At 35.7% G+C, this 25187-nt stretch overlaps 1 protein-coding gene across 1 annotated transcript in view; it reads right to left on the reverse strand.

Moving 5' to 3' along the window:
* AKAP9 (A-kinase anchoring protein 9) overlaps nucleotides 1–25187 on the reverse strand; it is a 175705-nt gene that overhangs the window by 94180 nt on the left and 56338 nt on the right. The window contains 11 exon segments of the mRNA XM_078151794.1: nucleotides 2248–2446; nucleotides 2855–2966; nucleotides 4761–4858; nucleotides 7729–7873; nucleotides 9898–9977; nucleotides 11304–11517; nucleotides 13250–13422; nucleotides 13425–13622; nucleotides 13625–15696; nucleotides 15698–15708; nucleotides 18877–19074. Coding sequence (XP_078007920.1) covers nucleotides 2248–2446; nucleotides 2855–2966; nucleotides 4761–4858; nucleotides 7729–7873; nucleotides 9898–9977; nucleotides 11304–11517; nucleotides 13250–13422; nucleotides 13425–13622; nucleotides 13625–15696; nucleotides 15698–15708; nucleotides 18877–19074 — 3500 coding nt within the window.

The raw sequence follows: 25187 nt of genomic DNA on the forward strand, positions 1-25187 counted from the left end.
TCCCATCCTTGCATTGTAATAACAATGGTTTTTAACAGAACAAGATGGCAGAAATGGGCAGTAGATCCCAAAGTTATGGGAAATTTCTCTGAGAAACCAAGTAATTATATGAAATTTCTTTAATATGTAGTCATTATTCGGGATTTAAACATTCTTAAAGCTTCTCTTTTCTCAACTATAGAAGCAGTGTGGCATAATTGGGCTGAGTTGGCCTCAGAGCCAAGGAAAATGGGCTCAAGTACTGCTTCTGACACATGTTGGCCTGTGTAACTCTGGGTGTGTTTTTTAGGTTCTGCAGGGAATTCTCTAAGACTCTACAGGTCCAGAGATGTTGACCTGCAGCATGGAGGGAGTGCAGGCCCACCCCATCTTACTCAAAGTGCTTCAGAAACTATAAAGCACTACAGAAAACTTATTAGCATAATAACAATATTTCACACCTCTCTTCACCTCAACATGCCATTTAAAAAAATTATGCCCTCATCCTTCTCTACAGTCATAGTCAAAGAAGTATTTCTCTTCTCAAAAGTTAGCCCTCAAAAATAAAAATCCAAAACCAATCATTTTTTGTAAGTTACTCTACTACTTATGAACTGGAACATATTCCTTTCCTGAATTTTCCAGGCTTTTACTTGAAAATTTCTCTCCCTCTCTTCCTAGCATCTTTACTCTTTCTCTTTCCACAGTCATACTCTCCTATTTTAAAGCACACACAGGTCTCCCCTAACTTAATGAACAAGTGTTACTAAATGCCTCCTCTGAGTCAGATACTTTGCTTGGTGCTGTGAATGTAAGGTTAAAATGAAACAGACCCTACTCTTGCAGAGCCTTCATTTTAATAGTCAATCAATAACTTTTAAAAGAATAGGTTCAGTCCAGTGGTACAGGTAGAAGCCAGTTTATGAGAAGTAAAGAAATGAATGAGTGATAAGAATGAGTGTAGATGGTAGTGAAAAGGAAGAAAAATCAGACAATTAAAATTTTTTAAGCACAGAAGAGAATTAAACACCTACTTAGGCAGTTGGGAAGTTAAGATAAACCGAGCCTGGAGATGAGAGAAGGACAGGAGTAAGAGAAGAGGCAAGTTCCTAGATGGCCCAGGAAAGGATGGGAAAAACACCTTCTGTCAAAAAGGGCCACTGCACAGCAGTAAGGGAGGGCCTCCCTGAAATTAGAGGATAGGAATGTGTAGTTAAGGGCCCAGTCCCAGTAGGTCTGTGGCTTCCTCCATATATGTGCAAGACTCAAAGTATTAGAGTCAAGAAAATGGATGATGAGAAGGTTTCAGAGCTAAGCAACTGACAAAGTAGAAGGGCAAGAGACTCTTCAGTCATTCCCAAAAAGAGAGGTAAGGGAAGAATTCATGAAGGAAATAGAACTTTAGACATGGACCTGACACAGCCTTTAAAACATGGGTAGGAATTCCAGAGGCAAGGAAGGGAAGGGGAATCACTGCATGTATAGGAAGGCCTACAGATGGAAAAGCCCGGGGCTCCTTCAGGGGAACCCAAGGAGGACATTTCTGTGGAAATGTAGAATGGGGGTGAGGAACAGGAAGGCAAGTGGTATGAAAGGCCAGAAAGGAAAGGTGGTACCAGATTTGGAAATACCTTGAACGCTAGGCAAGGGCTCTGAACTCTACTCAGAGGGCAAGAGGAAGCTGCTGGAGATTTCAGAGCAGAGAAATGACATGACTGTCCCGGCAGCAGTGTGCAAGACTGACTGTTAGGGGCCAGAGAGAAGAGAAAGGAAGATGCAGCTTTTACAATACTGAACCTGGAAAGTAATGAGGAAGGGTAGCGGCAACGGGAATAGGGAGGACAGAATAAGAGACAAGGATGTCATGAAGGCAGAATGAACAGGGCTGAGCATAACTGGCTGTCACATCACATAGCTGAACTCAAATCTACACTGGACAAACAGACCTTAAGCAACTTCTAGATCCCTCTACAGCGCCCAGAACAGGGCTCAGTAAATGCATGCTACCTGACTGAACTCTGCTAGCACACCTATAATGATCAGTATCTTTGTAAAGCAAAAATATCAGCAACTTCTTAAAACCAGATACTTTTAGTTTACAATGACTTTTGGCCAAATGAAAAGATGTAGACAGACTTTTCACTAAATCTACCTGCCTTATTACACCACTTTTCAAGAACTTTCTGCTGGTTTGTATTTAAGCCGTCTGTCTTTGTGGCTTTTGCTGGGTGACAAGTATTACTTGATGAAATATCGGACTAGAAATACCTCGGCTGAAGAATGGACTCTTTAGCCAGCTGAAGCTCCTCTTGCAAATGGAGGCTCTCTGGAGGGTCCTTTACTCCAATCTCTTTCAACTCTGGCTGAAAATTACATGGAAGGTGTTCTTGCTCTCGAACGTCTTGTGCTTCAAGCTGATTTTTCATTTTTTCCATGCCTTCTAAAGGAGGCAAACTACCTATCACATCTGAATCCAAGAAAAATAAGGGTTAAGAATTCTTCAACATTTTGACACAATGTATGGAATTAATAATACACATGGAACATATTATCACTACTAAATTTTAATTCAAATTTCTAATTGTAATCACCACAATTTTTTTTGCATAGAATATTCATTTTTCTCTCACTTTAAAAGTGAAAACTATTTTTAGGTGTTAATATTGGGTTAAATGTAAAAATACTGACTGATGTAAACAAGTAAACATTAGTAGTATATAAACCAAGAACATTTCATCTAAACTTATAGTTGCAATGGTCTCTATTTATATTTAAAGCAATTTATCTCTATTTTAGCCTAATTAGGCCAAGTGTTGATTACATATTTTATAAAAAACAAAACAAAAATATTTATAAATTCAAAGTTTACCGATACCTTTCGTCTGAGAAGAGACTGAGAAACACTTCGCTTTCACTGTCTTGAGTTTAGTCATCGCCTCCTCTTTTGTAAACTCAAGTTTTGCATTTTCTACCTGTTGTTCTTGAATCTATTGAAAATATTGAGAGAAAAGATATTCACTGACACTCATGCATTAATACAAGATTTATTATTACTTCTTGGATTTTCTGTCCTATGATCAAAAGCTAATTCATTAGTTAACCGCTACAAAAAAAACCCAGATGCACATTCTCTAATATTTCTAAAAGCTCTGATGAGATGTCCCAGTTAATTTTCTGTGGATGCACCTTTGCCACTATGTGTTACAGGAGGCTGATTTTCTTCTGCCTCTGCTCCTGGATACAAGGTAACACAGAAGAAAGGGTTACCCTGCCTCTGCATTCAGAAGACCTGGGTTCATATTCTGCCACTGCCACTGACTACCTGTGTGACTTTAAAGCTCTTCACAGCCTGGCTCCTGCCTACTTGCCCACTCTTATCACACTGCTCCCCTCGACGTACTTGATGATCCAAACACCATGGCTGTCTTGCAGTTCCCATTCCCCAACTCTGGGCCTTTTTTCTGGCTGTTTCCCACGCCTGGAGCACTCTCCCTCCTCACCCCTGCCTCCCAGCTTCCCTCAGGACCCAGCTCAAATCCCACCTTCTTCAGGTGGCCTTTTCTAGGCTCCTCCAATTCTTATGCCTGTCCTCTGAGACTACTTTCCATTTTGACTATACTTATCTTATATGCATAGTTATCTGTATATTTTCTCCCTCTTTAGAATTGGGAGCTCCTAGATGGCTGAGATGTTGTCTTAGCCTTTCTCTGTATCCCTATGGCTTAGCACGGTACCTCCTGTGTCAATTCCTATAGTACTTACTTGTCTATATCATCCATTTTGGCACTAAATCATATCCTGTCTGGAAGCTTCATACATGTCATTTCCCACTTCCAAGTACTCTGCAAACTAATGCAGGACAATTACTATGCCATCTATTTCTTATGTTTCAACTCCAGTTTGCTAGACACACAGAAGGCACTCAACATATTTAATGAGTGAATGAAGAATAATGAGTGAACTGAACTATAGCCAAAGTCCAGCCCCCAAACCTGAAAAGCCAGACTTCCTCCATCTGTCAGATACAGACACATTTGGAAATTCAGAGAATAGACTTAATTTGGTTTTGAACATCAAAATCTGCCCCAAATAGTCAAGCGCTCTGGTCTTTTTGGACTGGTCTACAAAAATACAAACATATCCACAGAGATGAAATGAAAATGACATTACTGACTCTAAGAAATAAGAAAAAGGCTAGGAATTATTGTCTGTTTTCAGGAGTGCTGATGGTTTGTGTTCTGTCACCTATTGCTTTTTGAATAGATTTTCAAAACACCTGATTCTAGTCTGAATTGAAGTCCATGGTCTTGCTAGCCCATAAAGAGATAAAGCTTATAAGTTTGGCTACATTAACACTAGGTTCTAATCCACTGAATTAACCTATAATAGACTTTTTAGAAGAATAATCTAAGAAAAAACTGATAATCATAAATACTTGTGTAAAGACATGCAAATGGATGCAGCCGCTTGAAGTTTGATATCCTACTGTATCAGAGCTGCCAAATTTCTAGACAGGAGCTATTATATAGCATATAGCTCAGCTCATATAGCTCAAAATTCCTCCAGCTAGGTGATATGAGTTCTCTACTATATATTTATTTCACTTTTGTGAATTTCTCTTCTAGCACATTTTTATCATTCCATCTCACATAAGCTTTAGTTTTTAAAAAGCTGCCCGTTATATCAAAAAAATTTACACCCCAAATCTTGGAATGTAAAGAATCCTGAACAAGAAAGTAGTTTTTTTTTCATTTAATCCAATGTTTGTCCATAATACCTACCTTTTCACAATCCTTAGTTAGTTGCAATTGAAGTGCCAACAGCTTGTTGTATTCTTCTGCTATTTTGTTAATAAGAGATTGCAGATTTGATTGCAAGTCTAGATTGTAAATAAAATATAGTTTTAAAATCAATTTGGCAATTATCAAATTGCTCCATGGAAAAAAGTCTGAAAAGTAATATTTACAAATTATAACTGAAGATAGTCATACTGAGATAAACTCTTTATAATGAATAAATATATTTAAGAAGAAATGCGTATTTTAAATCTTTCCCTATGAAAAATGTGATCTCAAGGTACCAATGTTATATATTATTTTCATTTTATTGGCTACTAGTTTTTATCTGTAAACATTTTGTTCATTACTCCTACAACTACAGTTCAACTGCAAGGGGAAGGAAACAATTTCTCAGTTATGAACCACTGACCCGTTCTTTAACAAATCAAGGAAAAGGTAAATGAATTTAGGGTTGTTTTCTTTTTGTCTTTGTTGTCATTTTTCTACAGACAAACACAGTAGATTTCATTTTAGTGACACTTTAAAAGAAGAATAAGAAACTTTTAAAGCATGGTCTACCCAGGTCTTTCCTTTGCTCTCTCAATTAAAGTGGTTCACTATTCCTTCACAATCAAACACAAATTCCTGTCTGGCCTTTAATGTTCTTTACAACCTGGCTCCAAACCACCTTCCCAGGCTCTCCTTTACACTGTCTACACATCAACCCATGTGGGCTTCTGGTTGTTCTTTACACGTGACAGATGGCAGCCCAACTCCATGCCTCTGCACTGGCCATCCCCCACGGAATGGGCGCTCTCCTCACCTCTGTTTCCTTCAAAGCTCAGTTCCAAGTTTCCTCTCCTACAATGGGCCTTTTCTGACCCATCCAGCTGCTGGTGCCTCCCCACCAAAATGATCTTGGATTTACTCTGTATATTTTGCATTTACATAAAACAGGTGCACACAAACACATATATATCTATATTTGCATATACCTATATCTGAGCATAAACACACACAAATATGTGCATACATATGTGTATAAATACCCATGCAGTTATGTGTATGCAAATAAACATACACACATGCAAATATCTTATATGTGTGCATATTGTTTCCTCTGATCAAAGGTAAGCTCCTGGAGTACAAGAACTCTCAATGTTTTCTATCAGGTGAAACAAAAAGCCTGTCTCGTATTTACTTAAGAGATTGTTACCCTGAAAGTTTGCATGGCAACCCTGGGGGCTCTGACCTTTTCTGTGGATACCCAGAAAAGGATGTAGTCTAAATTTCTCAGGGGAAATCTTAGGTGAGGGCAAAAGCCAAACAAATGGATTTGGGAGATCCCACCAAAACTAAATCCAGTCTGTGTGAATTCAGAACCTTCAGCTCTGGGATATGGGTTAAAAATACAAAAAATATTTTTAAAATATCACTCAGTTCTATATGGCGAGTTAAGGGGAAAAGAACAGGGACAGGAAAGAGGCAATGACAGAGAAATGGGCAAAGGCGAAGAAATATAGAAACAGAACCGCGTACAGAAAATGACAAAGGGACAGATCACATTTAACACAGCAGAGAAGGACTTAGAGGTAAATATATACTCAGACTTAGAAAATCAAAGACAGACGCACAATGATAAATCAACTGAGAAAAAGAGATGCATCCACACAAAGAATGAAAGAATAAGAGATCGAAGGAAGGAGTAGAGGCTTAGAAGTTTTTATAGTGTGTATTTTTACAATATAATTTGCTGTTCACTTGGTCTATTGTCAGTTAACATTATGACTATGTTTAGTCAATTTTTAACAATTTAAAAAATAGTCCTTTTCCCATTAGGAATAGTTCTGCTTTTGGGAAGAAAACTGTTTTAAATCACAGCTTATTTCCCCATATAATTTTAATAGTTTCACAGTACTATGAAGGAATAACTTGTATTTTATAAATATACTTTAAGTAATCGTAATTTTATCAGTGTGAGTATTCCTTTCATTAACACTGATGACAACTTTTCACAACACAGCAGATAATTTTCATGAATTATTATGGTTGAAAAAATTCATATGTGGTGAGCAACCTTCTAGTGATGAGCCTCTCCCAACTTTGGGTGGTTCTCTGATGACAGAAATGAGGCATACATATTATGGGAGCAGGTTTTCAAAACCTAACTACCTATTATCTTTTAAAAGTTACAATTTAGCTTTATGCAACTATACTATATGATGAATGACTGTATTCTCTCTGTATAGTAGTGAAAGTATAACCCTAAAGGCAAACTTTTTACCTCTTTACTAACATTTTTTTGGAGAGTGGAAGAGGTGAAGAGTAGGAAGGAAAAGATGCTAGTAAGTTATTGGGAAAATACTTCCAGAAACTATTATAGATTTATTTTAACTCCTGTCTAACATTTTGAAAAACAGGCAATCTTGAAATATTTTATTTTGAAATTCTTTAATCCTGAAATCTTTCATCTTTAGTGGCAATCACTTCAGGTTCCTATTCTGGAAAGTGAAACTTTATTTACAGAGGAAAAAAGTTTAATAACTTTCCTGGTAAAAATCCCAATTTCATAACCTTTTAAAGATATTATAACTAAGGGATTTCAAAGTCATACTGTGCCTTTTCAATTCTAAATACATAATCAAAACCAATATTACACTTCTGGTACTTTACTCAATTTCTGGATTCAGACAGTAGTATGGGTTATATGCCCATGCCACAATGGAAAAATTCATCTTTACATCAATTAATCATACATTCTATTCCTCAAAGAGTTGTAAAATACCACTCCTCATTAGTGACAAAAACTATGGAAACAAAACTTAATATAAAATTCACGTTATATTCCAATCACAAAACTAAATTTGCTGAGTGATAATCACTTTACATTAAGGTTTATAATATAAAGTGTTGAAAGTTAGAATATTATATTTGATAGTACAGACACCTTTAGAAAGATTTTTAGCATTACCTTGAACTTCAAATGTGCAATTCTGCAATTCTCGGCTATCTTCTTGAACTTCAGAGGAATAAATATCAGGAATTTCTCCTTTTTCTACTTTTACTTCATATTTGAAAGGAGCTGTGTTACATGTACCAAGGATGTTGCATAAAGACTGTTGATACCAAAATTAAATAAAATTGTATGGCTGCAAATTATTATTTCAACTAAAACAGATCATTCAAAATTGCATTAGCAGAGATACCTAACAGTTTAAAGGATAGAGGAAAGCAAAAGGAAAACAAAGAAAAATGTACCCTATTTAGTAATGCAAAATCCAGTCATCATTATGTGAAACTGCAAACAGAATATTCAAGCAAAATTTCTCTCGATAACATTTTATGTAGAATGTTAGGTAATAAAGAAGAATAAAAATCTTCTTACTATGAGACTGAAATATTTTCTGTTGAACAAAGTAAATTTCCTTCTCAAGATTTTTGTCTGAATGAATATTTCAAATTTTTAAAAAATGTTACAACTTGGATAATCTCTACATCCTTTTAATGATGAGATTCACCTTGAATTTTAATCCATCTCCTAGCTTATAGCCTACCCTGACATTATACCTATTATTGAACAGAAACAGCACTGAATGACAACCCTGAAACATTAGAGATGATTACCTACAGGACTAGTGAGATCCAGCAAGTGGAACGTTACACTCTATACATCTTTCCCCTTATGTTTAAGAGCTACTTTTGTGGCTTACACAAAAAAGTAAAAAGCATTTGATGTTTTATTAACTTGGTTAATTGCTCTGAGAAATCAAACAGAAAATTTACAACTGGCAGCATGATTTTCACATCGATATAAATCTATATCAAACAGCATCCATTGATAAATATGTGAAAAGCACAGTTTTGTTAATATATCTAAATTAAGACATCCCTCACATTTCTTCCAAAGGTCTAATGGAAGCTCCCTAAAACATTTAAAATGAATAATCAATGGCTGGTTGTAATGTTCTTAATAAAAATAGTTAGCTACATATAGCTTTTATCAATGAATGTTCTTTTATATAGATCTGCTTAAAAACTAAAATAATTTGATGTGATATTTTTTTGTTATCATTGTTCAACTTTGTCTGCCAAATGTTCTTCCTGGCTCCCAAAGCAGTATGTAGAATTCTGAAGTGGAAAGAACGTCAGAACTCTAGTGATTCTCAGAGGAGGAAGCATCGCTGCTGGTGTCCTCCTCCTCCTCCTCCTCACTGAGGATGGCAAAGCGCTTTCTACAGTTCTAGTAAAGCACTCCACATTCTTTCTCCCATCTGATCCTCTAAGAGCCCTGCAAACATACTGATGTTGTCATACTCATTTTACAGATGAGTGAAAAGAATAGAAGACTTGGAGAATGAAGGCCTGGGTTCCAATCCTCGCCCCGCATAACCTGGGTGTGTGACACCTAATCTGAGACTGTTACTGGTAAAATGGGGATGAAACTTACACTACCTAATTCAGAGGAGTACAGAAAAGTCCTTTCAACCATAACACACTCTAGAAATATGACCTGATACTATTCTTGTTACATACACAGAAATTGAGAACAGAGAGGGAGGTAAAGTTATCTGCACAAGGTGACAGAGCTAAGTGGGTAAGTTAGATCTTTTCTATCAAAGTCAGATCCTTCTATTAAATCACGTATCTCACATACATGGACAGTTTGGAAAATGGGATTCGGAATAGTTGTGATGTTACTGAAAAAAGGAAAGCCGGTTTATGCATTACCCACTAGGGCCTTGGGCTTTCCTCTATACCTTCTTGCTTCTCTCAGTAGCAGGGCTAAAACAACAGCAAACCCAGAGGGGAGAGGGTCTGAGCAGGTGTGGATCTGTAGCTGCATTTGTCTCTGATGATAACAGAAGTGCTCCTGTGTTATCTATAGGTTTGAATTATCTTTCCCCATTCTCCCTCTACTCCTGAAGATATATCACTTTCTGATCTTAGGGACTGTTGAGAAAGAATAAACCAAAATTGTGCATTAAAGTAAAAGAAAAAATGCTTACTAATGGTCTACTGTGTGAAAGAGTCAGATACAAGGTGCCACTGTATGGAAAATTGGGAGGGATAATTTATCAAAAACAGCAATTCTAAATGTAGAGTTTCTTTCCCAAAAACCATTTTTAAATTAATATCTTACCTGATTAAAACAAGAGCATTCCTCAATCACTGCCTTGTGGAGTTTCTCCATAAGCATCTCTAAAGACATCCTTTCATCATCTATTAAAACAGATAATATATTATACCTATCAATTTGTATGCTGAAATACAGCTATTTAGCATTTATTTTACCTGAAATATCTTAATCTTCTGGTGTATCTACCTGTGCTGCAATAAAACTATTTCAAATTTATTACATTCAAAGTTATCTTCTAATTTTTGATGAAAAGGTTATCTAAGAAGCCAGTTCTAGGTACTCAGTTTTGCCCCTGTTAAACTGATAAAGTTAGAGGATACCAGAAGCCCTGGTGCGTGATAAATATGGTACACATAATGAATACATTTTTTTGACCAGACCTGTAATTCCATTGATGTGGGGAGTTCTTGGTGAGGAAATTCCTCTACCAGTGCAGACTGGCACCTTTTCTGGAAGTCAAGAGCCTTCCCAGGATCACAGGCCCTCACAGGACCCAACAGAAAAGGCAACGAGGCCAACCCCCTTCATTTACCCACCAAGATCAAAGCAGTAGGTGACTGAGGCAGAACTTAAACCCACGTCTCCTTGACTCTCTATGCACATCACCAATGGTGTCAAACTCAAACAGAAATGGGGGTCACTAATCCATATAGAAGAATCCCTGTGGGCCACCTATTAAGTCTTAAAATGTAATTTTAGTTGTGTTTTATTGTATTTTTATCTATTTCGTTAAATATTTCTCAATTACATTTGAACCTAGTTCAGGCCACATTCAGAAGCGTGGTGGGCTACATGCAGCCCACAGACCACGCGCCTGACACCTTTGCCCTTCACAATGCTGCCTCTCATACTTAATATAGTCCTATTAAATTGTGATATTAAAGTACTCAGTAAGAAGTAATTAGATCTCTCAAGCATACTTAGATTAGTTATAAATATTATTCAAATTATTCCATTTAGCTCATATATTTCATTGTGAAAAGGGGAGTTATCAGAGGGAGGCAAATGCCATCGGGGAAAGCCCCTGGCTATCACTCCCAAAAGCAGATGTGGCTGTGGCCCAGGCCTGTGAGTTTAAGACCTATCACTGGGTCTACCTCCTAACTTGTCCCAAGTTTGTATTTCTGGGGGACTGGGTGGGTCTAAGGGCCCACGGAAGGATTTGGGCAGACCCAGATAGGGATCAGTGTGGGCCTTCCTAGTATAGTACTGATCTCTCCAACAGCCCAATGACTGTCTTGGTTTCACTGGGCTGGAATTCCACGGCCACTTGATTTCTTCAAGACTGAGTTAAAATTACGACATGGCAGAGCACAGACAATTATAGTATATATCCCATAACATTTATGATTTTATTCGGGTATCAACTGGGATGTATATTACTTATAAGAACAGCTTCCACAATTTACCTGCTTCTTGTCTCTTTACGTTCTGTAGCTCTAAAATATGTATTTTCTGAAGCTCCTTCTTCTCTTCTTCATGAGCAGAAACAAGTCCCTCTCTAAGGCTGCTTAGCGCACTTGCTCTCTCCTCTTCCATGCAGACACGCACCTGCTTCACGTGAGCTGAATGAACCAGGGAAAGGCAAAGGCGCTGCGCCTCCGTCTGAAGCCTCAAATCCGCCTTCAATTTAAAGTACACACATTGCAAGTATTTTAAAATGACGAGTGCAATCATTTGTTCTTTCTCTGTATTTATTCTTGTCCAACTACCTAAAAAAGTGTCCTTATCAGCTGCATCTCGGAAGTTATTTTTCTTTACTGATTTTCTATTAACTCAAGCTGTAGGTTAAGCATTATTTCTTTATACTAACACTAAGGTAAAAAACAATTTAATTCTTTCCAATTATTTCCAATTATAATCATTTTAAAAGTTTTTTAATATAGAATTCAGATAATAATAGCACAAGAGATGTAAAGACAACTCATAATTTTCAAGGCCATAAGTACCACAGATTTTCTGAGTATGTGTCTTTTTAAAAATATACTTTTTAGGTAATACTTACACTGATTGAGCAAACCTGCAGAATTTTAAGCATACATCAAATGTGGAAAACTTAGAATAAAACAACTAGTTCCCCTTTAGAAAGCTACACAATGGAAACATAATCACCAAATTTATGCAATCATTTGATATGGACCCTTGCAGAGATATTCAATGTGGATATAGTTAACTCTTGATTATCCATACTAATGGCTAAAAATATTCTGTTACTGTATTTCACAGAAATCCAGATTTACAAATCTAGAAAACCACAAAGATCATAAAGTCTATCCCCTTTATTTTACAGATGAGGAAAACTGAGGCCTAGAAGGGTGAAATGTCTTGCCCAAGGTTATACTGCTAATTAATAGGAGAATTAGGACTATCAAACTGAGGTAAAAAGAGCAGGAAATTCATTAGCCCGATACAATAATACAATAAAACAGAGAAGTCAACTTCTAATATCCTGAGGGCCACAAGAGGTAAGAAACATCTCTGAACTTCTTTGGTTTGGCTTTGCTCAGCCCTGAGAGTAAGCCACACATTCAAAATGAAAATTTGAGGAAGGAAAGTGAAACAATCTGCTGTAATACAATCTGTACTACTGATCACCTTTAAGCTACTTAATAAAACAATCCATTCTTCAAGCCATTCTCAGGAGATGGGAGCTAAATGGCAGCTGAAAATGTTTTACTTCTACAACGGTCAGAGAACTGATCATTTAAGCAGCTGGCCTTCATAGGTATTCTCTCCTAGGAAACTTTCACTCTACAAATTTAGGTGATTTGGGGCATTTTAAGAGGAAACCATCATGTGCCATGATCTCTAAAATAATCAAATATTCAATAGATTTAAATAGTTGACAGATATCAATTTCTTGATTTCTAAATTCATAATTAAATCAGCACAAAGTGGCCTTATTAACTACAAGTATATTTTTAAAAATCTATCCTAGTTAGGCAGCAACATGTACCATCCTAGTTATAATATACATACTTGTAACTTCCAAATCATTCCATAATAACTTTCATTAATTATGTTACTGTTCACAGTATTATAGCTGGCAAAATGTAAACTGTCAAATGTTTCCTCTGGCTTTATCTGAACACATAAATTGTCTTCATTACAACTAGAGTTTTTAAGTTTTTCAGATCTAATAAAACACTTAGAGGAAATTAAGATAATTTTAAATATTTGTCTATATAACATCTACCTGAAAAATAAGTTACAAGCCCTAATGAGAATAACTTGAAAATGTTTTCATTCTCCCTTTCAGAATGTTCGTTGATAGTTTTGTAAAGAACAAAAATATTTTCTAAGTAAGCAGTTTTTCCGTCATCTATCTTAATCACACATGAGTCAGTAAACAAACCTGTTCAGATTTCAGAATACTGAGTTCCTGCCGAAGCTGGTCATTTTCACTCTGTGCAATAGCCAAAGATGATGATGATGATGATGATGATGATGATGACGACGACTCGTCAGCCAACTGGTCAGTCACAGAGTCCACGTGATCCACAAGTGAATACTTTTCAGGTTTCCCAGTTCTTGCTTGATTTCTTTTTTAACAGTCTCGTCTTCAAATGAAAGTTTATTTTCCTCTAAGATCTTTTCCCCTTCACTAAAGTCTTTATTTACTTTAAATACAGGACTTTCAGAATCTTTACGTCCCTCTGTTTGAACACCATCTTTAAAATTGCACGGCTTAAGTTTTAACTCATCCACATGTTCTGCTCGACTATGGCGACTATGATTTCTAGCTCTTTGCATCTTTTTAAAACTTCTTCTTTCTCTTGCTTTAAGGATTTAACTTCCTCACTTAAGTGATTAATTTCTCCATGCTTCTGCTTTAACTGTTCAGAAAGATCTGACAGTCTCTCTGAGAGTTCTAATTTCTCTCGCTGGGTCACCTCAAGTTTCTCCATAAGTTCTGTAGTATCTTTCTCAACAACTTCACCAACTTCAGAAATTTCTGCTATGAAAGGTTTGTCATCTTTACAGCTTTCAGAATCTGCACTTTTAGTTTTCACTAAAACTGGCTTACTTTTCTGTAAATGATAAAGCTCATCAGTAAGAGCCTTTAGCTTCATTTGATATTCTACTTCCTGTTTGCTTTTCCTGTCCTCTAAATCAGCTTTTACCTTTAGAAGACAAGCATATTCTTCTCGTAATTCCTGATAGTTAACCTCAAAATTTTTTTCAGCAAATGAATATGTGTTCCTTTGCTTCTCAATCTCTTCATTTAGCTGAGTGCATTGCTTCGTCAGCCTCTCATTTTCTTCTAGGAGTATATCAATTTTTTTTTGCCAGTCACAGTCTTCAGATTTGGGCTTAACCGAATCTATGAAGATCATGCTTTCTTCTTTGCTAACAGGAGAATATATTTTCAGCATGTCTTCAAGAGCTTTCTTTTCATTTTTAAGAATGGTATTCTCAGTTTCAAGTTGTGTAAATTTTTCTTGAAGGTCATCTTCTTTCTCTTTTATTTGCTTCTCCAAAAATTCAGTTTTAAGTTGTAACTCTTGTACTTCTTGTTCAAGTGTGCCCTTCTCCTTTTCTTCTTGTCTGAGTACTTCAATCTCTTTCTGAAGTTCACTGATTTGAAGAGTCATCTCTTCTGATTTTGAATTTACAAGAGACTGTTGTAAATCCTTCAGCTTTGAAATTTCTAAAAGTAACTGATTCTGCTTAGTTATTAAACTGTCCTTTTCAAATTGCATGGTCTCTATCTTTTGACTCATTTCATTATGTAATTCCTCTATTTGCTGTTTATAGTGAATACCTAAGTTATCTTTAAGTTTTTCTATATTTATTTTATGTTCAATTTCTAAGTCTTCCCGGAGTTTAGAGAGTTCCTCTTCATGACTGAATAGCAGCTGAGTTCTCAGTCTTTCTAATTCAGCTTCTTGAGATTCTGCCATTCGGTCTAACACAGCATTCTTTTCTTTCTCCAGCATTTCAAGCTTTATCTTGTAATTGGTAACTTCGGCCTCGTGTTTTAATTCTAACTCCTTCCTGAATTCAGATGCAGATACAATCTGGGCTTTCAAATCTTCCACACTGCTAAGCAATTTGTGTGCTTCATTAAGTTTACCTTCCTGCTCAACTATTGTCTGTCTAGCTCTCTGAACCTGGTCCCTCGAAAAGCTTAATTCTTCCAAAAGATCTTCAAGTTGTCTCTGTAAAGTAGACTTTTCTCCTGAAATTACTTCTAATTCTTCTTTTATTTTTTCCCTTTGAGAATTAGCATCTTGAAGTTTTAAATTCAATTCAGTGATTGCCATATTCATTAACTGTATCTGATTTTCGTTTATTGGAATATTTGGACACGATTTTAAAGTATTTTCCAGTTCTCCTTTATGGCGTGCATTAAGTTCATCTATCTGTAACACATGCTGTTTTATTAACTCTTGTTTCATCTGCACAATCTGCTGCCCATACATTTCATCCAGCTCCGCCCGGAGTTGCTCCAATTTTCTTTGAGTTTCTTGTTCCATTCTTTGTACCACATCAGTTTCAAACTGGCTGTCCTTATGATTTTTCTTTTGAAGCTCTTCAACGGTCCCCATCAGTTGCTTTATTTCATCAGAACACTGTCTTTCTTTTTGTTTAGAATTAGTCAATTCTAGTCTTATGTTATTTATTTCTTGGTTCTTTTCTATAATCTGTTCTTTGAATTCCCCTAGCAGTTTATCAGTAGCTGATAGTTTATCCTTCAGCTCAAGTGAGTTTTTTTCTTCTTCTGTTATTTTTGTTTTTAACTCTTCAATAACTGACTCCTTTTCCTGCAATTCCTTTTTACTTAAATCTTCTGTTTTCATTTTGTTCCTTCTGAAAATAAGAGAGAGAATCTTTAATTGACGGCAGCTTGATAAATACTTCACAACTATGTCATCTAGGTTTGACAGTAAAGCATTCTCCTTTCACTTCATACTTGATTGCTTTTAATAATGTCTGATTTGTACATAACAGGTTTAAACTGATACACTTTATTTTGAAGTTTCTTAAATGTTAAACACTGTACATATACATGTAGTATTCTGGATATCCAGTTAGGAAGGGGGTCAAGAAGCATAACCACATAGAAGGCCTGTATTCTGTGGGACTACTAAAGACAAAAGGGTCCTGAATTACCTCAGATCTACTACTGACCTACAGCTTACTAGTGACCCAGAGGTAATTTATTAGAAAAGAGTGGAGAAAAAAAGGTGTATTTATAGATGCCTGATACCTTGGCAGTATGCCTGAACCAGAAGTCACTTAATATAGCAAAACTTCAAGCCGAATCTAGGAAAACTATAACATTCTGGTTTGGCAATCCAACCCCCAGAATTCTAGTTTAAATGGAAATCTGGAGTCAGAGAGGAGACTTTTTCTTGACTCCAGCTCAGGACTCGATTTTAGAGTCATGGACAAGGAAAACTATGGCCAACAAGAACAACTGATGACACCACGGCTTATGGACTGGGAGCCACTTGAGTCAGACTTACTACTTGTGCATTTTATCTATAAAAAATATTAATGCTGTTAACTGATGTATCTCTTCTGCATTTACTAAATTTATATAGTAAACTCATTAAATCACAATACCAGTTAACTGAGAATTGTTCAAAATTTGATATAACCACCATACTGTAGTTAGGGGGAAGGGAATAAACATTTATATAGCACCTGCTATGTGCCAGGCACTGTGCTAAGCACTTTACAAATATTACCTCATCTGACAGTAAAACAGCTTGGTCTCATGAGTGTCTGGCACACAGTACTGTCACTGTTGAGTCGGTCAGTTATGTAGGCACTTAATAAATATGTACTGAACAAATTAATTCCAAAAGCTACCTAAATGGTTTCCTGACTTGAACAGCCCCCCATACTGTTGGCAGTAAAATCTTTTTAAAGACCTGCTTAAATGAGATAATATTAGTACAGACCTCAGCACAGTGCTAGGCACATAGCTGGTTCTTCATGTTTGTTCCTGTTCCCTCCCTTTATAACGACATCATCTGCCCTGCTTAAAAACTTTCAATGGTTCTCCACTGTCTATCAAAAAAAGTCCAAGTGCTATAACCTGGCATTCAAGACCCTACATGACCTGGCCACACCGGACCTCTCTAGTCTTTCCCTCTGCACCTCTACGTTGGCTTTGCTCCAGTAAAACTGAGCTACTAATGGTTCACCAGATGTGCCCTCTCTTTGTTCAAGGTGTTCCCTACACCCGTGACTGGCACATAGTAAGCACATAATTAATGCTTATTGATTTGACTTGACTTAGAATACACTTCCTACTTATTGGAATACTTCTAGTTCTTCCAAGGTCAAGTCAAACTTAATCTTCTCCATAGAGGCTTTTTTCTCTGCTTCTCCAATACTGTATAACAATTTTCCCTTTTTTTTTTCATCTGGCAAAGATTACATTCTACTTGTACTACTATTATAGTTCTTTCTGTTGGTGTTATGTCCCCTTACTAAGGTCTTAACTTCTTGAATGCAAGGACTGTGACTTCATTTAGCTTTATACCCACCAGTGTATGTGTATTTTTCAGATAACACTAGTAAAATGTCGATATGGCAATTCCAAATATGACAGTCTTGATTTTTCTTAATTATATTTAAATAATAAGACCTATCTTGATCATTGCTTCATTCTCTAGCATTTATATGTCAATGACTTTCAGTGATTTCTGGGCTTTTAACGTACAATCATTGCCTAATTTCATAAATTCTCTTTTCCAGTCAGCTAGTTTTATAAGTATGGTATCATTCTTAACACATCACTCATATTCAATTAGGTGCCAAGTCCTGTTGATCGTAGCCACACAGAACTGCTTGCATTTATCCCTTTCTCTCCACACACCACAACATTCCAGTTGTGGCCTTCCTTACCTCTCACCAGGACCATTTCAATAGCTTCCTAACTGGTCTCCCTACTTTCAGTCTCCTCCCTAATCATATTGCTAAAACACAGCTCTGACCATGTTACCCCCCTGCTCAAAAATGTCCAGATGGTCTCTAATGCCTCTAGAACTCCGTCCCAAATGCTCTGTCATACTAATGCACATTACTCTCCTTCTGGCTCTCTACCTGTCCGCTAGGTGACTTGAATGCTGTTTCCTGTACTTGACATTCTATCTCTGTCTTTGTGTCTGTGCACAGGCTGCCTGCCCTCCACGGCTAAAAGCCACTTGCTGTAGCTTCAAACTTCTTTCCAAGTTTAGCTCCAATGAGATGCCCTACACAAGCCCTATCTTGATGACATCCACCTACCTCTGGAAATTGTGTTTCATTTATTTTGGATATATTTTGTGTTTATCAGTTTTCACATTTCTCCCCCAAATAGAATGTAATCTCCTTAATGACAAGAGCTGTTTCATTTTTGTTTTCATATTATTTGTGCCTGGCATAAAATAGGCCCTTAATAAATATTTTTGAGCAAATAAGTAATGTTATATATATATATACATATACATATACATATACATATATGTTTTAATAAAAGGGAATTAAAATTTTGCTTTGAGAATTTTTTCAGAATTTCACAATATCCCTTGAAAACACAGAGATCTTCTCAGGTAGCATACTAACAGGGTCAGAAATCAGAGTCTACACAGAAACATTACTAATTTATAGTTTCTCTCTAATGTAATCTGCTCATAACACCAAATTAGCACAGATTTATGCTAGACCTTTTCCAAAGACCTCAATCATAAGACTTAGCAGAAGGACCTCACCATCACATAAAAGCTTAACTTGTGGCTTAGAACTCAAGACTTGCATTATTATAATGGGGCTGTAAAAAGTTACAAAATAAATTATTATTTTATCTATGAGAGGAACTTTTTTTCATTATAAAGCTTTTGTGAACCACTTGCATAGTAATGATGAAATGCATGTTTATTTCTAAAGCTTTTAAAATTAATTCAAAGGGAGATAAAAAAATTAACATAAAGTTAATTGCAAAGCTACAAATCTTTTGGTAGACTATCATTAAAAAGAGCATACCATCTCATAAGTTCTAATTTTCTCTTGCAAGAAATTAATTTGCATTTTGAATTCTTCTTTCTTCTTTTGATAATCTTCTAATAACTGGTCTTGTTCTTCTAGCTGCTGCTGATGAGTGAGAATCTGTTGTTTGGCTTGAAGTAAGTCTGCAGCTGTGCTACTATGACTGCTATTTCTCAGAGTTTCACTAGCCTGCAACTAAAATAAAAAAAGGCAAAACATACGATGTTCAAAATGTTAGCAACTACATTTGCACAAAAAAAGGAAGAAAAGGAGAATTCTTCGTTCTTTTCTTTTGACACCTTGATCAGGGGGGTGAAAGGTGATGTACAGAAAGAAATACATCAAGCTTTGCATTTGCCTAGAAAGAGACTGACAGTCTCCTAAACATAACATATTGGTCCAATTACATAGATCACCCTTCTAATGGAGGGAGCATCCCTAAAACGAAATTTTTTTGAAAGGGAAAAATCTTTATGGACAGATACTGAAATCTCAGCTTATGATAGTCCCACTAGTTTAACACAAGTCAAATTTTAGAGGAAAAGCATAGACTTTATTTGGAACAATGTTAATAAGAGCTGTGCTGTTTCATACTTTATCAACTAGAAAGGTTTGTAAAATAGCAATTTGATACCACCTCAGTTTAGCAACCTCTGCACAAACTAGTTGGAATAAAGCAAGATGACTATGCTGAGACTAGAAAAAAGCCTCCCAATCTAGAAAAAAGCTCTCTCAATCAATCAACATACATTTATTAAGAGTTTGCTATATACCAGGCATTATGCTAGGTGCTAGGGGTACAAAAACAAAACCAAAACAGTTCATACCTTCAAAGTTTACATTCTACTGGAGGACACGCAATGCACATACATAAATATACATAAGAAATACACAAAGTAAGTACATGGTAATTTTTTTGTTGAGGGCACTAACACATAGGGAGAGCAGGAGTCGGTTCATTTTGTTATGAAAAAACAAAACAAACAAATTCTGAAAAGTCAAAATTAAGCACTGCCAGAAAAGTTAATTCCTCTTTTCCAATTAGTGATATAAGAAAAGAAGTGGAGGAAAATGCAACTAATGGTATGAACACCAAACATCAATAGAAGTGATAGAAATACAACTTATATGATCACAGAAAAATGTCAAGGTCAAGATTAACTGGACCAATATATTATGTTCAGGACACTATCAAGTCTCCTTCTAGGCAAATGCAAAACATACACCTTGACATATTTTTTCTATATATATTTATATACCTTTATTACATAGTTATTGAAATCTCATCATAAAACTCTCTGTAACTCTCATGCCCTTATCACAAGAATTCTTACAGATTACGGAGTTAACTAGGGAGTTGTGGGGGCTGGAAGGAGTTTAATCCTTCTTTGTGTCATGGATCCTTTCTCAAAATAACTTTTTAATTTCTTTAATTCAATTTTATTTTCATGAATATCTCCTTCTCTCGCTCCTACTGACCCTCAATAAGAAAAAAAGAAATAACAAAACCTCTATTACAAATATTATAGTCAAAACAAATACTCACATTGGCCACGTCCAAAAAAAAAAACACACACACAGCATATATACAAATGTCTCAACATGCACTATGAGACTACAATTTCTCTATCAGGAGGTGGATACCATGTTTCATTATGAGTTCTCTGGATGTGTGGTTGTTTACTGTACTGATCGGAGTTCCTAATCTTTCAAAATGCTGTCTTTATAATACTGTTAATGTATAAATTGTTCATCTAGTTCTGATCACTTTACTTTGCATCAGTTCATAGAAGCTGCTATAAAATCATTCTTTTCATCATTTGTGGTGGCACAACAGCATTCGATCACATACATACACCATAATTTGTTCAGCCATTCCCCAAGTGACAGGCACCCTCTCAGTTTCCAATTCTTTACTGCAACAACAACCACAAAATATCATACATATGTGCTGTTTTCCTCTTTCTTTCCTCTCTATGGGATGACAGACCTAAAGTGTTATCACTGGGTCAGAGTACCCACAGGCTAGTTAGCTTTTTGTACACAGCTCCAAATCGCTTTACAGAATGGCTAGACCAGTGCACAGTAATGCATAGTTAACAGAACATTACATACTTGTTCTCCCACAGACTCTCTAGAATTCATCCTTTTTTTCTTTCAACTTCACCAGTCTGACGGGTATAAGGTGGTACTTTAGAGTTGTTTTAACTTGCATTTCTCTAATTATTAATGATTTAGAGCATTTTTTCCATACAGTCATAGACAGCTTGGATTTCTTCCTTTAGAAAGTGACCACTCGTTCCCTTTGACTATCACCTTGGGAAAGGTTCCTAGTCTAACAGGTAATTTCTTCTTTGCTCTTCTAAACTGTTTATGGTGTCACCCCTTCTGTCGAAGTTATGTATCGATTGGGAGATTGTCTTAGTGAGAGATACTAGTCTATAACTAGTTTCTGCCAGACTGCTTCACAGTTTCCTCAAGTCTTGTTGGTGAGCTCTGAGATCTCTTGGTTCATCAGACACTAGGCTACTGCGCTCACTGGCCTCTGTGTACTGCGCACTAATCTATTTGATTGATCACCCTCTCTGTTTCTCACCCAGTACTGAATTCTTCTGACGGCTACTGCTTTGTGGTAGTTTAGTGTGAGATCTAGCCCTGTTAGGCCCTTTTCCTTCCCACTTTTTTCCATTAAATCCCTCGATATTCTTGATCTTTTGCTCCTCTTGATGTATTTTGTTGTGTGTTGTTTTTTTTCCTAACTGTATAAAGTAATTCTTTGGTAGTTTGGTTGCTATAGCACTGAAAAAGTAAATTAACTTAGGTAATATTGTCATTATTATTTTGGCTCAGCATAACCCATGTCCAATTAATATTTCTCTAATTGCTTAGATGTCTTTATTTGTCTAAAGATATTTTACACTGTAGTTGTGCTTATATAGTTCTTGTTTTTGTCTTGACAGGTATGTAATACAGCATGCAGTTATTTTAAACGGAATTTCTCTATCTCTTCCTGCTGAATTTTTTGGGACTATAGAGAGAAATCCTGATGTTTATATACTAAAACTTTGCTGAAGTTGTTAACTCTTTGAATTATTTTTTAGTTAGCTTTAGGGTTATCTAAGTAAACAGTTAACATTTCCTCTTCGCTTCTTTTTCTTCTCTTATTGCTATAGTTAGCATATTTAGCACTATATTAAACAGTAATAGTGATAATGAACATACGTGCTTTATCCCAATCTTAAACTAGAGGGAAAGCCTCTAGCTTATTCCCATTATAGACAATGCTGGCTCTTGGTATATAGATGAAAAACTTTACTCTTATGTTTTCAAGTGTTGTTTTTTTTATACAAATGTGTATGTCAAAAGATTTTCTTATATCTATTAATATAACATGATTTTTAAAAATTAATATGATCAATTAAGTTTATAGCTTTCCTTATACTGAATCAGCCCTACAGTACTGGTATAAATCCAGCTTTTTCGGAGTGTGCAGTCTTTGTAATATGTTACAATTTCCTTGCTGATATTTCATTTTAAAAAATCTTTTTTTTTGCATCAGTATTCCTCAGGGAAACTGGTCCAGTTTTCCTTCTCTGTTGTGCCTCTCTTTGGTTCATGTATCAAGACCATATTTATATCATATAAGGAGTTTGTTGGGACTTCTTTTTTTCCTGTTTTTTCCAGTTTCTATAGTATTGGAACTAATTGTTCTTTAAGTGTTTGATAGAACCCACTTGTAAAACTAATTGACCCTGGGGTAGTTTTCTTTGGAAATCATTTATGGCTTCTTCAATTTCTTTTTCTAAAGTTGGATTGTCTTCTATTCTATATACTGTTAATCTAAGCATTTTATATTTATGAAAATATTTTTCAACTTCATTTATATTGCCAGTTTTATTGGCATTTAATTGGGCAAAATAGTTCCTAATAATTTGTTATTTCTTCTTTATTGGTAGTAAATTCGTCTTTTTAAAAAAAAAATTTGACACTGTAACTTTGTTTTCTTCTTTCTCTTTTAAAAATCCAGTTAGCTAACGGCGTATCTACTTTTTTTCTTTTTAATGATAGCTCCTAGTTTTATTTATTAATTCAATTTTTTTTGTTTTTAATTTTGTTAATCTCTTCTTTGATTTTCAGGGTTTCTTTCTATTAGGTGATTTACTCTTTATTTTCTTGATAAAGTGTTTAGAGATATTAATTTCTCTCTAAGAACTATTTTAGTTATATTCCAAATCATTGATGTTTTTCTATGATTTGTTCTTTGACTCACCTGTTTTTTCACTTTAAATTTATTTTTTAAAATTTAATTTTTTTATTACACTTTAAATTCTTAACTGTCTCCCTTCCTCCCTCTCTATTCTGCACTAGAGAAGGCCATCATTTGAGACAGATTTACAAATTTATGTAAATGCATACTTCTACTTATCAGTTCTTTCTCTAGAGGCGGACAGCATCTTCCTTCATAGGTCCTTTATGGTTGATTTGAGTATTTGTAATACTCGGTATAACTTGGCTGTTCAAAATCATTCTTTGAACAATATTGCTGTTATTGCACATAATGTTTCCTTAGTTCTGCTCATTTCACTTTGCATTATTTCACGTAAGTCTTTCCATGTTTTTCTAAAATCAATATGCTTATAATTTCTTACTGCACAGTAGTATTCCATCACAGTCATATACCAAAACTTGTTTGCCCATCAATTGAGAATGATGGGCATCCTCTCAATTTCTAGTTCCTTGCCATCATAAAGAAAGCTGCTATAAATATTTTAGAACATATAGGTCCTTTTCCTTTTTCCCAAATCACCTTGGGAAACAGATCTAATAGTGGTATTACTAGGTCAAAGGGTAAAATCATGTTTACTTTTTTGTGCTTCTCTCGAGTTCTGAGTTTCTTCTACTGAGCTCTGATCTTTCTGTCAGGCATGCTTGGAAGATTTCCATTTCATTAAAAATCCATTTTTCTCACTGTAGGATTATACTCAAGTTTTGAGGGCTGAGTTTTTCTTAGCTTTAAGTCCCTAGATCCTTTGCCTTCTGGAACATTATATTCCAAGGTCCCTGATTCCTTTTAAGTGGTGGCTGGGAAATTTTGTTTTATCCTGACTCTGGCTTCTTAGTACTTGAATTCTTCTTTGCTGTCTGCTTGTACTGTTTTTTCTTTAACCTAGAAGCTCTGGATTTTGGCTACAATATTCCTGGGAGTTTTTGTTCTGGGGTTTCTTTCAGGAGGTGATCAGCAGATTATTTCTATTTCTACTTTGTCTTCTGGTTTTAAGATATCTGGAAATTTATAATTTCTTAAAATATGTTTAGGTTCTTTTTTAGCCATTTTTCTTTTTGGTCATTTACTTTCAGATAGTCCAGTGATTCTCATGTATATCTATATCTATATATCTAAATATTTCTTTTCAATCTGTTTTCCACATAAGTTGTTTTTGCTATGAGACACCCTATGTTTTCTTCTATTTTCAATTTTCTTAACTTTAATATTTTTTGTCTTATGGACAATAATCATTAGTTTCTATTTGGTCAATTCTAATTTTAATAACATAGCTAACACTTATATAGGGCTTACTATGAGCCCTCAGGCACTTGCTAACTGTTGACAATTATTATTTCATTTTACCCTCACAACAACCTTAGGAGGTAGGTGTTCTTATCATACACATTTTACAAATAAGGAAACTGAGGCTAACAGAGAATTAAATGAGTTGCCCAGGGTCACTTGTAAGCTAGTAAGTGTCTGAGGCCGTATTTAAACTCAGGTCTTCCTAACTTCAGGGTTGGCATTCTATCTACTCACTGCTTCACCTAGCTTCTAGAGAGTTTTTTCTTGGTAAGGTTTTGCACCTCTTGTTCCATGATATTAATTAACTTTCCAAATCTTTTTTCCCCCACAGCTCTCATTTCTTTCCATTTTTTTTCCCCTCTAGGTCTCTCATTTGGGTTCTAAAATTATTTGTAGTTCTTTTTAAAATGCTTGCTTCCTATCTTCCAGGAATTCTAGTTAAACTTCTATCCAAGCTGGGTTATATTTGAGGCTTTGCTTATAGATGTTTTGGAGTCATTCTCTTCTTCTGAGTTTGTGTCCTGAGTGTCGCTGTTACCACAACACCTCTTGACGGCGGTATTTTTTTGTTTGTTTATTTTCCCAGCCTACTTCCTGACTTTGGACTTAGCTGGGCTCTGTGCACTTCTGGGAGAAACATCTGAACTGACCATGTGTCATCTTGGATCTTTCTGATGCTTTCCTGGGGGATTGAATGTTATGTCATGTTATCCCAAGATCTCACGGATGGTTCGGG

The sequence above is a fragment of the Phascolarctos cinereus genome, unplaced genomic scaffold (genome assembly GCF_003287225.1).
Source record: "Phascolarctos cinereus isolate Bilbo 61053 unplaced genomic scaffold, phaCin_HiC Scaffold_1;HRSCAF=81, whole genome shotgun sequence".
Classification (NCBI taxonomy): domain Eukaryota; kingdom Metazoa; phylum Chordata; class Mammalia; order Diprotodontia; family Phascolarctidae; genus Phascolarctos; species Phascolarctos cinereus.